Source organism: Crinia signifera, chromosome 5, assembly GCF_055691185.1.
Source record: "Crinia signifera chromosome 5, ASM5569118v1, whole genome shotgun sequence".
Taxonomy (NCBI): domain Eukaryota; kingdom Metazoa; phylum Chordata; class Amphibia; order Anura; family Myobatrachidae; genus Crinia; species Crinia signifera.
Window position 1 is genome coordinate 51,168,715 of NC_139221.1, and position 12,588 is coordinate 51,181,302.

A 12,588-nucleotide genomic window follows, 5' to 3' on the forward strand; every position below is an offset into this window, starting at 1 on the left:
TGGCGCCCAATAATGGTCAACCTCTTGACTATCAATCTAGACACTGTCAACCTTATCATCGACCCCCGGTAGTAGGTATGCAGCCATTGAAAAGTGTAAGTCATATTCCTAATGTAAGAGGGTATATGACCTTAGTGTTAAGTGCCCATATACTGCTGCAACGTCTCACACCAGTGTTTGGACAGCCGATACCCTGGAAAGCTGCCAGGACCTTCCCGGCGGCAGGGATGCATGCGTCCCTACTTCCCACCGCCAGGAGGGAGGTCCCAGGACAGGTGGTCGGACGGGCAGCAGGTCCGACCCCCCGGTCGTGCCGATGCACACAGGATCGCGCATCGGACCCGACGGCATGTCAGGGAGAGGCGATTTGGTCTGATTTAACGGGCCGATTGGTCGCAATCGGCCGAAATCGGACCAAATCGCCTCAGTGTATGGGCATCTTTACACTATTATCACATATAACATTTACCAGGCCTGATGCTCCTACCTTTTCATTGGGCCAGTCAAACGCAAGTCCTCCATCTACCACTGACCCCTTTATCCACATCAGACAGTAGTCTAAAAGAGGCAAATCATGCCTGCCATAGACAGAAGACCCAACGACCATCCCCAGCAGATGTCATGAGCTTCAGGACAGACTAGTGATCCAAAGAGAGGAACTACTTGTGTGAAATAGGCGCTTTGAGTCAAATCATCTATACATGTCTAGTATCTGTGACTCTAAGAAACACTGCCATCTGCTGGCAGATAGTGAAACTACATCTCCTTCTCACACATGCACAAACACAGAAGGTAGCAGACTAGCTTTCAAAGCCTTTGCTTCGAGCGGGCTTAATAGCTTACTCATAAAATCATAAGAGTGAAATATCCACCAAAAAGGAGTTGGCTTTTAATATGCATTTGCTTTTTGGTATGTTTTGACAAATGAACCAAGGAATATTGTCAGTTTATACAGAAGCAATGAATAGAAGAGAACCAGCAAGCTACTGTATGAAGCCATGGTTGGTGTGCATTGTTACAGTGTTTCCAAAGTGTCAAGAAAGAGTAAACTATGGGGATTATTCTGGTTCATACGCAAAGGCAAATTCACTCGGACAAAACCATGTGCACTGCAGGTGGGGCAGATGTAACATGTGCAGAAAGAGTTGGATTTGGGTGTTATTTCGTTTCTGTGCAGGGTAAATACTGGCTGCTTTATTTGTACACTGCAATTTAGATATCAGGTTGAAGTACAAACCCCACCCAAATCTAATTCTCTCTGCACCTGTTACATCAGCCCCACCTGCAGTGCGTATGATTTCATCCATTATGCTGTGTACCCATGGGGGCGATAGGGGCTGAAATCGCTGGGAATAATGCCAGTGATTGGAGTGTGCACCAGCGATAAATCGCCGGGTGCGCGCTCCCGTTTTCAGCCCCTGAATGGTCGCTGGTGGGAGGAGGAGCATGCTCTCTGGTCGCAGATGAAAACGGGACACAGGGCAATATGATTGCTGAGCAATATATTGCTAGCAATATATTGCCAGCGATCATATTGCCCCGTGTGTACGCACCTTTAGAGAGTGAATTTGCCTTTGTGAGAGAACCATATGCAGAACTGATATTGCCTCTGCCAAACTATGATACTGTGGTTAAATATATATATATGGTTTAATGTAACAGTAAATGCTTTGGCACAGTATCCGTATAAATGTGCATGTCTCTCTGCTAATACATAGCTGCTTTCCTTGCAGACTGGGTCTGAGCCATCAGTCCAGGGAGATACACAGGAGGCTGCAGTATCGCATCAGTCAGACAATCCAGACGCCTCACAACAACACGTCTTCTCCTTCTCCTGGCTCAATTCTCTGTCTCAGTGATACCCTCTCTGGGAGTAACTGGTGTTGCCCATCAGCATTAAGCATCTCATACAGACGGAGTGTAAATCCAGGAGCACCTATCTCTTTATTTTAGCCCTTTGTAGTCTTCTCTTCATGTCTTTATATTGTGTATTTATCCTCACACGGAAACAGTGGTACAATCAGCCTTCGGAGTGCCTGCGACTGACATTGATTACCACAATAAAATGAAACGAGTGTAGTCAATATAAAGTGTAACAGCAACTTACTCAGATTTTGGGATCCAAATATGACTTTCCAGCTGTCTCCAGCATAATTCCATGAACAAAATACAACAATACTTGAACAGTATGTAGAGTACACTGTGGCTCTTTGTCCACGGTGAGACTACAAGTTCCAGCCTTCCTCAGCTGTCAGTAGTTCCATAACAGTTTGGTATTTACAAACATTTACTGCAGATCAAACATTTTAAACTCCAAATTGTTAGAAAAAAAAAATGTATATATATATATATATATATATATATATATATATATATATATATATATAGTATGAGGCTGAATATGTGTGAAAAATAGACTTGATACTCTCATCGCTTACGTCACTTCTGCAATCCATGTGAAATGAGTTCGATATTGTCGTACAGTTTAGAACTCGCCTTTTACACACCTCATTGCATGAATAATGTATGTCTGGCAAGTTATTACTGTACCTCCTTCATGCTAGCGTAGAGTATTTTACAATTTTCTTTGAAAATCAATGTATGAAACCAGTACACCCAGTCATTCCCCTACAAGGAAGGAAAATCCTTAATTTATGCTAGGAGTTGACAAACATCTAACATTTCTCTAATCCAGACACTCCCAACCTGGGTCCTCAGGGCACAATGCAGGTGTTAGTGATATCCATGCTAGAGCACAGGTGAATAAATCGGTACTGTACTTGAATATTTTTTTACTTTACCATCTGTGCTGAATTCGGGCTATCATTAGACTTGCACTTCGCTGTGCCTTGAGGACCGAGGTGAGGAATGCCTGATCTAAGACTTGCAAAGAGGTGTTAAATGAAATCTAATTTCTGCATTTTGCCTGCAAATTAAGGACCATCCAAGTCTAGTTTAAGAGAAAAAAAATCCTCCCCAAAGCAATTAAAATGGACAGATGTAGCTTTGCAGATTTTATTAAAAATATAGATATTAAACATTATGTTTACACACCAGTTGTGCGAGCTCTGAAAAGATGTTTTTTTATTATGGAAATGTATACAATAAACTTTTGATGCAAAATAAATTACAGCGGTTTTATGTTCTTTTTGTTTTTTTTCTTTTACTTCCCAGCGGAATACTCAATAGATGTATTGTCAGCTACTGTAGTTTGTTCAGACTTCCAAGCCCAATCTCAAACTGATACTATCCCCAAGGATATATAGATAGATAGATATATATTACAAAAGTAACCCCTCCCACAAGTTTAAAATAAAAAATAAGTTACAAATTACATCTGTTGTGTGTATATATATAAATATATATATATATATATATATATATATATATATATATATATAATCTTGCAAATACACCTGGTTCATGCTGACACATAGGCTTTCATCCCCCCTTTACCCACCTGGGGGCCAGCAGCATAGCAGTGCTTTGTGTTGCTGGCCCCCCAGCACCCACGGGTTACAGAGTACCTCCTCTATGTCTGAAGCTATAGAAAAATAAACACATGGTATCAGGGCAGCACAATGGAACATCATACTGTATAGTTTGTGCTAGATGCGGGACACTCTTTGGCAGGGGCCATGGGGGCTATTTCCCAATGATGTCCATCAGTTTCCTGTTGCTGTGGGCTTGCTGGGCTATCTGCTCGGCTCTGGCCATTTCCAAGACTTCCCGGAGCAAGTGAAAGGTGAGATCCAGGGATATCGGAGGCTCCTCTGCGCGTTTACCCCTTTCCGTGGGTTCTTCCTCAGCGGTGTACGGAGAATCTGCCCCATCCAACACCGCAGCTCTGAGCGCCCCCTGCTGTCTGCCCCACTGCTGAGGCTGCAACTGCTGCTGGAGCGCCCTAACAAAGTTACTGGAGGAGGCATCGATGGGGCGGCCGGCAGCAAAAGAGCTCGGGGAGTATTTGTGGAGGTTCCCCAGGCGTAAGAAGTACTCTTCCCCCATCCGGAGCAGGAAGGGCTGGTACTCAGGTAGCAGAGGCGGAGGAGCCCCGGCAGCGGAGGCTGGAGGCTTGCTGAAAGCTCTGCACTCCTGGCAGGGGAGGAGGGCGACCAGGAGGATCCCCGCACACACCAAGAGCTGGAACTTCATGGTAGCCCCGAATGTGCGCTCTGTAACAGGAGAGAACCTGGGGAGGGAAGAAGGGACAGTGAGGGAGGGAGCGCACTATAAGCAGAGAGAGACAGAGGGGGAGAAAGAGAGAGACAGAGAGGCTGAGAGGGACAGAGAGAGAGAGAGAGAGACAGAGAGGGGAAGATAGAGAGGGAGGGAGACAGAGAGAGACACGGCGAGAGAGACAAAGACTCAGATAGACAGATAAAGACAGATAGAGAAAGACAGTGATAGAGAGACAGATAGAGGGAGAGAGAAGACAAGCGAGAGGGGGACAGTAATCAGGGGGAGGACAGTGGGAGACACAGGGATCAGGCTGGGGCTGTGGCTGGGGAGCTGTCCTAGGTGCTGATCGAAGTCCTAACCTCACTTATTACTTGCTACATTCCTTTCACATCACCTATTATCCTGTCATTTAACGCACTTTATTAAATCTGCTCATACAATATCTACCTACTAACATTCTGCCGATGTAACAGTGTTCACTAATAGTCACTAATATCGTAAATTCCAATATATCACAATCCCAACTCTGATAACCGCACCATTACTATACTTATACTTCCTATATTGCCTACAGCACATCCCTGGTACAATAGTAACATCACCTAAATCATGCCAGCGATATACATTGTTATAATGGTCATATACTATAGTGTAACTAACTGGAAATGGAATTACTCCCATCAGGGCAAATCTGCAATATCATTGTCAGTCTATGATCATTATTAATTATTATTATTATTATTATTATTATTATTATTATTATTATGTTAGTACAATATTACTCTGGTCAAATTGAATATGATTGACAACACAGTGTCATTGATCCCCACTGCTTGGAATAAGAAGACACATAGCATGCTCACAATGCTGGACACATAAAGCAATCCTATCATCTCCGTATAATATGTACACTACTACCTCTATAAATAGTTGTACATTGTACTCACTTGCTTTGCTGAGGTCCCCTTGCCTGTGCTGTCGTAGGGAGAGATACACAGCTTACAGTGTCACTGCATAAAAGGTAGGTGATATGTATGTCCCTCTGGGTAAATGATGTTCCTCTTCTTTATAGTGACATGTCGGGATGTTGCGACAGGAATTTCTTACAAGGAGAAGCCTTGGTGCTGGACTTTATAGCTTAGACCCTGTGCCACAACCACGCAGCTCTTGCCTAATAAGCTGACGCTCTCTTGACAACTATTGCGTGCTGATCCTCTGCTGAATAAATAATGGCTCCTTGGAGCAATGGGCAGAGTTTTGCTATTACAACAATGAATCTCACATCCAATTATCTTCCCAGATATCTCTCGCCTCTATTATGACGTCAGTGGCACTCACAAGGCTCCCATTGACAAAAAAATGCTTGAATGAAAATGCCCAAATGTGTTAAATCAAAGGTCAAAGTGGCACTTTCTATATACAATTCCACTATGGAGTTTCCCCCCACTCTACCTGGGAACATAGTTGCACCCTATAACCAGATCAGTATAAACAAGGTTGGTTTAAATGGGTAATTACAATATGTAGTCAGTAACAAATCATGAAAATACAATGTAGCAAACATTCCATAAATGAGAGGTTAAAAACTTATGCTAGGTACACACCAGGACGACTAGGGCCCGATCAGCACAATCTAGATCCAATTCCGATCAATCGGATGTAGATTGTGTGCTGATTGGGCCCTTTTCTGACCTGGTGTGGAGCGATTCCGATCCGATGCGCGGTCCCGCGGGTCGGTCGGTCGTTATTGAGATCCTACCTGCTGCAGGTAGGATCTCAATGACGACCATAGAACCGGGTGCGGGTCGCCATCGGATCGGACCCGCTCACGGTGCACATCGTGAGCGGGTCGTGCCCTCCCGCGTCATCGTGAGCGGGTCGGACGAGACACTGACGACCCGCTCACGATGTGCATCGTGAGCGGGTCGTCCTGGTGTGTACCCCGCATTACAAACTATCTTACCCAAAACGATCTCAAGGTATTTCTGCCATACAACAGACAATAATGTCCACAGAGAAGATGCTGCATGCATATAATATAACGTTCTGTAGTGTTATATACAGTAGCTATTGAGTTTAGTCTGTCTGTACCTGTACAAAAAGACCAAGACATCGCGAACCTATTTTGCAGTGATTACAAGTAAGACGATCTACTGTTTAGTAAACTTCTGTTAAGTCAATTTTTACTTAACAATATGATTTGCATTCAGTAGGACACCATTTGTTATGGCTGTGGTTGTAAAATAAGTCAGATAATCGTTCCTGATATTGAATCTGCCTGTCTAAACCAAACACTGCAATTAACCAATATACTGCACAATATCCAAACCTCATTTTGCCCAATATAGGAGTCAATACTGTAATGGATCACTTCAATAAACTTATCTACTCTTATGACTAGAGATACCAAAAAGTCAATCTGTGTCATAGATAATGAAATTAAAATATTTAATACTGTTGAATTCATGGGCTCATATCTACTTTATATAGGATCACATATTTTTTGTTGTATAGCTTAGTGACCTAGGAAGAAAGAAGATACATATAGGAAAAACAATGTGTAAATGTATTGTGACAAGGATCACATACACCATTTAAAAGATCCACACTGCTGTAGGTTTATTTTCCACTACTGTTCCACAAATAGGTACATTACCAGTTACCAGCAGTGCACAGATTAAAAAGTAGTTACCAGCAGTTCTCAGTATGCAGAATCCCTAACAGTACCCATGTTCCTGAACTATAACCTGGGTGACTAGTTCACTATCACAGTGGCGCACGCAGGGGGGTTCTGAGTACCCAGAAACCTTCCCAGGAGTCTAAGGGCCCTAGGCTGAAAACTGAGGGTCCCCTCTTTCCAGGGGTACAAGAATTTTAAAAATCGGCCCTTGGGAACCGGAGATATCTGACTTCAAAGCAGTGGTCCCCATCCAAGCCTGTTAATTGCTCTTCCCAGTCAGATTTTTCAGGTTCTGTCTGATTTAAGAGTTTTTCTGGGGGTACATTCCAAAAGCTGGGACTCTCCCCCTTTGATGGACACTAGTAGCTTGTCTCTACTTTTCCCAGTACCAGAGATATCAGCCTTCAAGCAGCTGGTTACTGCTCCAGCTCCACACACACCTGGTATGTAGTTTTATATGCTCATTGGCAGATTGCTCTGCCTCCTGAACTCTGATCCCCTAGTCCCCAATAGCATTTGGTAGGTGGGATTCTCTAGTTTTTAATTCCATTAAAAATTAAGAAATCTATTTCCGGGAACTGGAGATATCTGCAGTCAAGCAAGCTGTCCTCCCACCAGAAAATTATTATTATTATTATTTATATACATTTGGTCTATCGATAATACTTTACGTGACCCGGCATATACTGGGTCACCTAAGTGTCCATCTCCGTGCTTTGCTCCGCCCCTCTGGAAACCCCCTTCTGAAAATCCTGCATTTGCCCCTGTATCAGGATCCTGTGTCTGAAACCATTTTAACAGGAAGCTGACAGGTGTCTGCACTTAAGGTTGAATTGCAAAGACTTGGTCAACAGGAACGGCCCCCACAGACCTTAATCTAGCCCTGCCCCTTGAGCACCTTTACGCATAGCATCTTATTGTGTTACTCCCTGAAGAAAAAACTGTAAATACTGTTGTATTAAATTTGATCATTTATACGGCCACTAATGGGCGGTCAAATATGGCTGGAAAATACACCTAATTTTCCAGCCGTATTTGGCAGAAGCCTTCACGGATCAGCCTGATCTTCACGGATCAGCCAGATGCAGGCTTTAGTGTAAAATAAATAAAATAATTAATAATAATAAAAAAAAACGGTGTGTTTGTGTGTGTCCCCACCCCCCACCCCTCCTCCACCAGGCTCAAAGAGCCAGTCCTGGTTCAGAAAATACAAAATGAGTAGGGGTCCCCCGTATTTTGAGAACCACAACAAGCCCAACCAGCCAGCAAGGTAATGCCACAGCCAGGGGGAGACTTTTTATACAAGTCTCCTTGGCCAAAGCATTTACTCCCTGATCGGTTAGCCTGGGCTGTCATCCTGGGGAAGTGGGGAACCCCCCCAATGAAGGGGTCCCCCCTCAAGAATTTACATGCCCAGGCTGAAGATTGGGGCTGTCTCCTGTGCCCCTGGGTAGTGGGCACCGGGCTGATGGTAGTGTAAAAAATAGAAAAAACTATTGTGTTTTGCTGTGAAACTATGAGTCCAAGCAAGCCTGCACTGCATGCAGGGACTTGGAGAACCACAAGTTTCAGCATGCGGGGCATTAAAGGGCCCACTGGAACTTTTAGTTCCACAACAGTACAAATAGTTAAATAAACACGCACTGACACCATTAAAGTAAAACTTTATTACTATTACATAGCCATACATACAGATACTTACCTGCCTTGACATGTAGGTAGTTATCCATCCGCCGGTCCTGTAGTAATCTATATGGGTTCCTGTGGAAGGAAACCATACTCCCCAGGGTCCCCCAGTGTAGATCACATCCTCTTCTGTCCCTGTAGGCATCCAGCGTACTTGGCAATAAGAAAAAAACGCTCAATACCGAATCCCAGAACGAACTGAGGAGAGACGCCGGTTTTTTAAATTATGTATTTATTTTTTAACTTTTTTTACACTGCAGCCAGCACAGATCTGAATGACCCATGCAGGCTGCCGACTCGTATTTATATTTAGTGACCATATATACGGCCGCTAAATACAAAAATGAATCTGGCGGAATATGTCTGCCTACGGGTGCCGGACGGCTCCCCGACAGTCGGGATTCCGACAGTCATTACTCCAACGTCGGAATCCCGACTGCTCCCTCGTGGGGGTCCACGACCCCCATAGAGGGAGAATAAAATAGGTGGCGAGCGCAGCGAGCCCGCAAGGGACTTCATTGCGCTCCCCCCGCTGTGCAGTAGGGATTCCGACGTTGGAGAAATGACTGTCGGAATCCCGACTGTCGGTGTGTCATACCACAATCCTGCCTACACCATTGGCCAAATAAGAATCCGTAAATTGGGCAGCTTAGTAAATCTGCCCTATTTACAGATCATATTTCGGCAAGAATACAGCCATTGGCAGTCGTATCCATTCATGCTAAGAATACGAATACGACTGAGTCATATTCGTATTCTTAGTAAATTTTATATGTCCACCCCAAAAGATCGTTATGCAAAAGATCGACATGGGAAAGGTAGAAACATGAAAAGGTTGACGAGAATCTTTAAAAAAAAATTTGCCAAAGTCGACAATTGTCCACATACAGATGGAGCGCCTCTCTTCTTTGGCCGGAGATCGCCAGCATGCCTGCGCTGGCAACCGCCGGCGCAAAGGTGCTCCATCTGACTGGGACGCACATGCGTCTCACACGCATGCATGTCCCAGGTTCAGGACGGCGGCGCGGTGGCATCCTGCCTGTCTTTCATCTTCAGGGAGACGGGCAGGGATAGGGGGGACGGCGGGGCACCCGGGGAGGTGGCGGGGAAGGTGGTGGGCGGCGGATCCAGCTCCATAGCCATGGGGTGCATGCGAACGTCTCGTGTGTGCACGCCCCTGGCGAGAGCCGGCCGCTGGCAGGGGCTGGCGATAGAATCGCCAGCCCCTGCAAAGATGGAGCCTGCTCCATCTGTATATTAAAAAAACAACACAGGAGATATTTCTTTAAACCTTATTACATCACACTACATTAATTTACATTATCAATTATTTCAAACAAATACGTTGCTTAGCAGTCATAGCCTGGATTAGAACCTGCGACCTGATGGCCCTCTCCCCCATTTCTGTGCACATACAACACACTAGTCTGATCTGAAGGTGGCTGTTCGGTGGCATCTGCAGTGGGACCTGTGGTGTAGACACAAATTCTCTCTGATTATGTCAGGTGTGATGATGTCACGCTTGACATTCAGTGCAACCACTGGAGGAGGAGAATAAGGGGGAGAAGGGATGCCATCCAATACAGGCCAATGCTAACGAGATTGCCTTAAGGAACATTTAATTTTTATTTGCCCTGTCTTAGGCTGCTTTGGGGCCCCTATGCTTGTGGGGCCCCTGGGCAGTAGCCCAGTCGGAATGCTGGGTGCTAATATAACAGTGAAATAACTGTGGTGTCAGCCAGTGGCGTAACTACGGAGGGTCAGGGGGTGAAGCCCCACCTCCATTTTTCCTAAAGTCCGCACACCACCATGCACAGGCAGCTAGCCCTGGGAAGTGCAGTAAGAAGGGAAGAGCTGCAGTCAAAGGCTGAGCACAGAGGAAATGCAGGACTGAGGAAGATAGAGCAGCTGTCACCAACTACGAGGTGAAGTCTGCATGCATCCCACAGGTCAGTGACCTGAGCTGGTTCTAGACCAATTTCCTATGCCTGCAACCCCCTCCCAATCACTTTTACCAGAGCATCACATGCACATTGCCCCATAACCGTACATGCTGTCCTATAGTCTCACACACACACACGCACACACTGCCCCATAGCCGCACAAGCACACTGCCTCGATAGCCGCACACGCACACTGCCTGCCTCATATCTGCACACACAAACTGCCCCCATAGCCACACACGCACACTGCCCCATAGCCGCACACGCACACTGCCTCCATAGCCGCACAGACACACACTGCCCGCCTCATATCCGCACACGCAAACTGCCTCCATAGCTGCACACGCACACTGCCTCCATAGCTGCACACGCACACTGCCTCCATAGCTGCACACACACACTGCCTTCATAGCCACACACTGCCTCCATAGCTGCACACGCACACTGCCTCCATAGCCGCACATGCACACTGCCTTCATAGCCGCACACGCACACTGCCTCCATAGCTGCACACACACACTGCCTCCATAGCTGCACACGCACACTGCCTCCATAGCTGCACACACACACTGCCTTCATAGCCACACACTGCCTCCATAGCTGCACACGCACACTGCCTCCATAGCCGCACATGCACACTGCCTTCATAGCCGCACACGCACACTGCCTCCATAGCTGCACACACACACTGCCTTAATAGCCGCACACTGCCTCCATAGCTGCACACGCACACTGCCCCATAGCTGCACACGCACACTGCCTCCATAGCTGCACACGCACACTGCCCCATAGCTGCACACGCACACTGCCTCCATAGCTGCACACACACACTGCCTTCATAGCCACAGATGCTGTCCCATAGCCGCACATACACACTGCCCGCATAGCTGCACACGCTGTTCCATAGCCACTGCCGCACATGCACACTGCCCCCATAGCCGCACACGCTGTCGGATAACCAGTGCCAGATTAAGGTCTAAATGGGCCTGGAGCTGAAAATTATCAAGGGCCTATTATGCGCAATAATAGGGGTTGTGGCAGCACCTAATAATGTGGGAGGCGTGACCAGTGTTCTGTTTGGATGGTCTGCTCATGGGTGTGTCTCTATTTGTGTAAATACTTTCAACTTATTATATATGCTTGGAAAAGGCAGGGAGATATATTGGTGGGTGCCCTCCAAAGGTGCACCCGCCGAAACTTGGTAGACAACATTTCAGCACCTTTTATGTGGTCACCTAAATTTACCACACCATATACCCCTTATACAAATCATGCAACACAATAGTAACCTCCTTATACTGTACTTGCCTCTTACACATTATGCCACATGCAATGAGCCAAAAATCACACAGACTGAGCCAAAATTCACACTATGGCACTTGGATTGAGTCAAAATTTACATTATGCCACACAGATTAAGGCAAAATTCACATTTTGTGCCAAAATACACACTATACAGTACCAAACAGATTGAGCAATAATGCACAATATGCTTCATAAACAGGGGCATTGCGCATTGAAAATTACACCATAATACCCATTACATGTTAAGCCACACACCATAATGTCCATTACCTATTATGCCAAAAACCATAATGCCTATTAAAAATTATTCTACATAAGTGCTGCTTACCTACAGATGTAGCCCCTGTCATCTTTGGCCGGGGCTCGCCAGAGTATCACGCGCACGCGCGTCCCAATCCTCTGTCGGCGGGGCAGCAGCATCCTGCCCGTCTCCGCTTCAGGGAGAAAGTCAGGGTTAGGGGGGGGGGTCGGGGCGGCGAGGGGGACGGTGGAAGCTCCATCGCCACGGGGTGTGCGAGCATCATGTGCGCGCTCGCCCCCCTAGCAGGAGCCGGTGGCTGGCGGGGCTGGCAAAAGAATCGCCAGCCCCTGCAAAGTTTAAGGCAGCTCCATCTGTACATGCTCATTGCCAGGGGTTCCATGCTCGTTGCCATGTGGTATTACATGCTCATTGCCAAGGGGGAATACATGCTCGCGGTAACTGGGGAACAGCCGCCACCGGGCAGAAATGACAGTCATTGACATAGCACACATGCTGTTCCATAGTCTCACACACACACACACACACTCGCA

The 12,588-nt window shown here is 46.2% G+C and overlaps 2 protein-coding genes across 3 annotated transcripts in view; one reads left to right on the forward strand and one right to left on the reverse strand.

Annotated features, from left to right (window-relative positions):
* Positions 1-2,328, forward strand: part of TRIM55 (tripartite motif containing 55) — a 144,104-nt gene extending 141,776 nt beyond the window's left edge. For both annotated transcript variants that reach the window (XM_083187190.1, XM_083187191.1), the window contains one exon: positions 1,734-2,328. In XM_083187190.1, the coding sequence (XP_083043316.1) occupies positions 1,734-1,859 (126 nt within the window). In that variant the 3' untranslated portion in view covers positions 1,860-2,328. The remainder of the gene's footprint in view (positions 1-1,733) is intronic.
* A 729-nt stretch (positions 2,329-3,057) lies between these two features.
* CRH (corticotropin releasing hormone) lies at positions 3,058-5,415 on the reverse strand. Its single transcript, XM_083187192.1, has 2 exons — positions 5,130-5,415; positions 3,058-4,192 (listed from the first exon to the last, which is right to left on the reverse strand). Exon 2 carries the CDS (start codon positions 4,153-4,155, stop codon positions 3,646-3,648), a length of 510 nt encoding a protein of 169 aa, XP_083043318.1. The 5' UTR covers positions 4,156-4,192; positions 5,130-5,415; the 3' UTR covers positions 3,058-3,645.
* Between the last annotated feature and the right edge of the window lie 7,173 nt (positions 5,416-12,588).

Coding starts and splice junctions, on each gene's coding strand:
- CRH (XM_083187192.1), bottom strand. CDS start 4,155: ATGAAGTTCCAGCTCTTGGTGTGTGCGGGGATCCTCCTGGTCGCCCTC.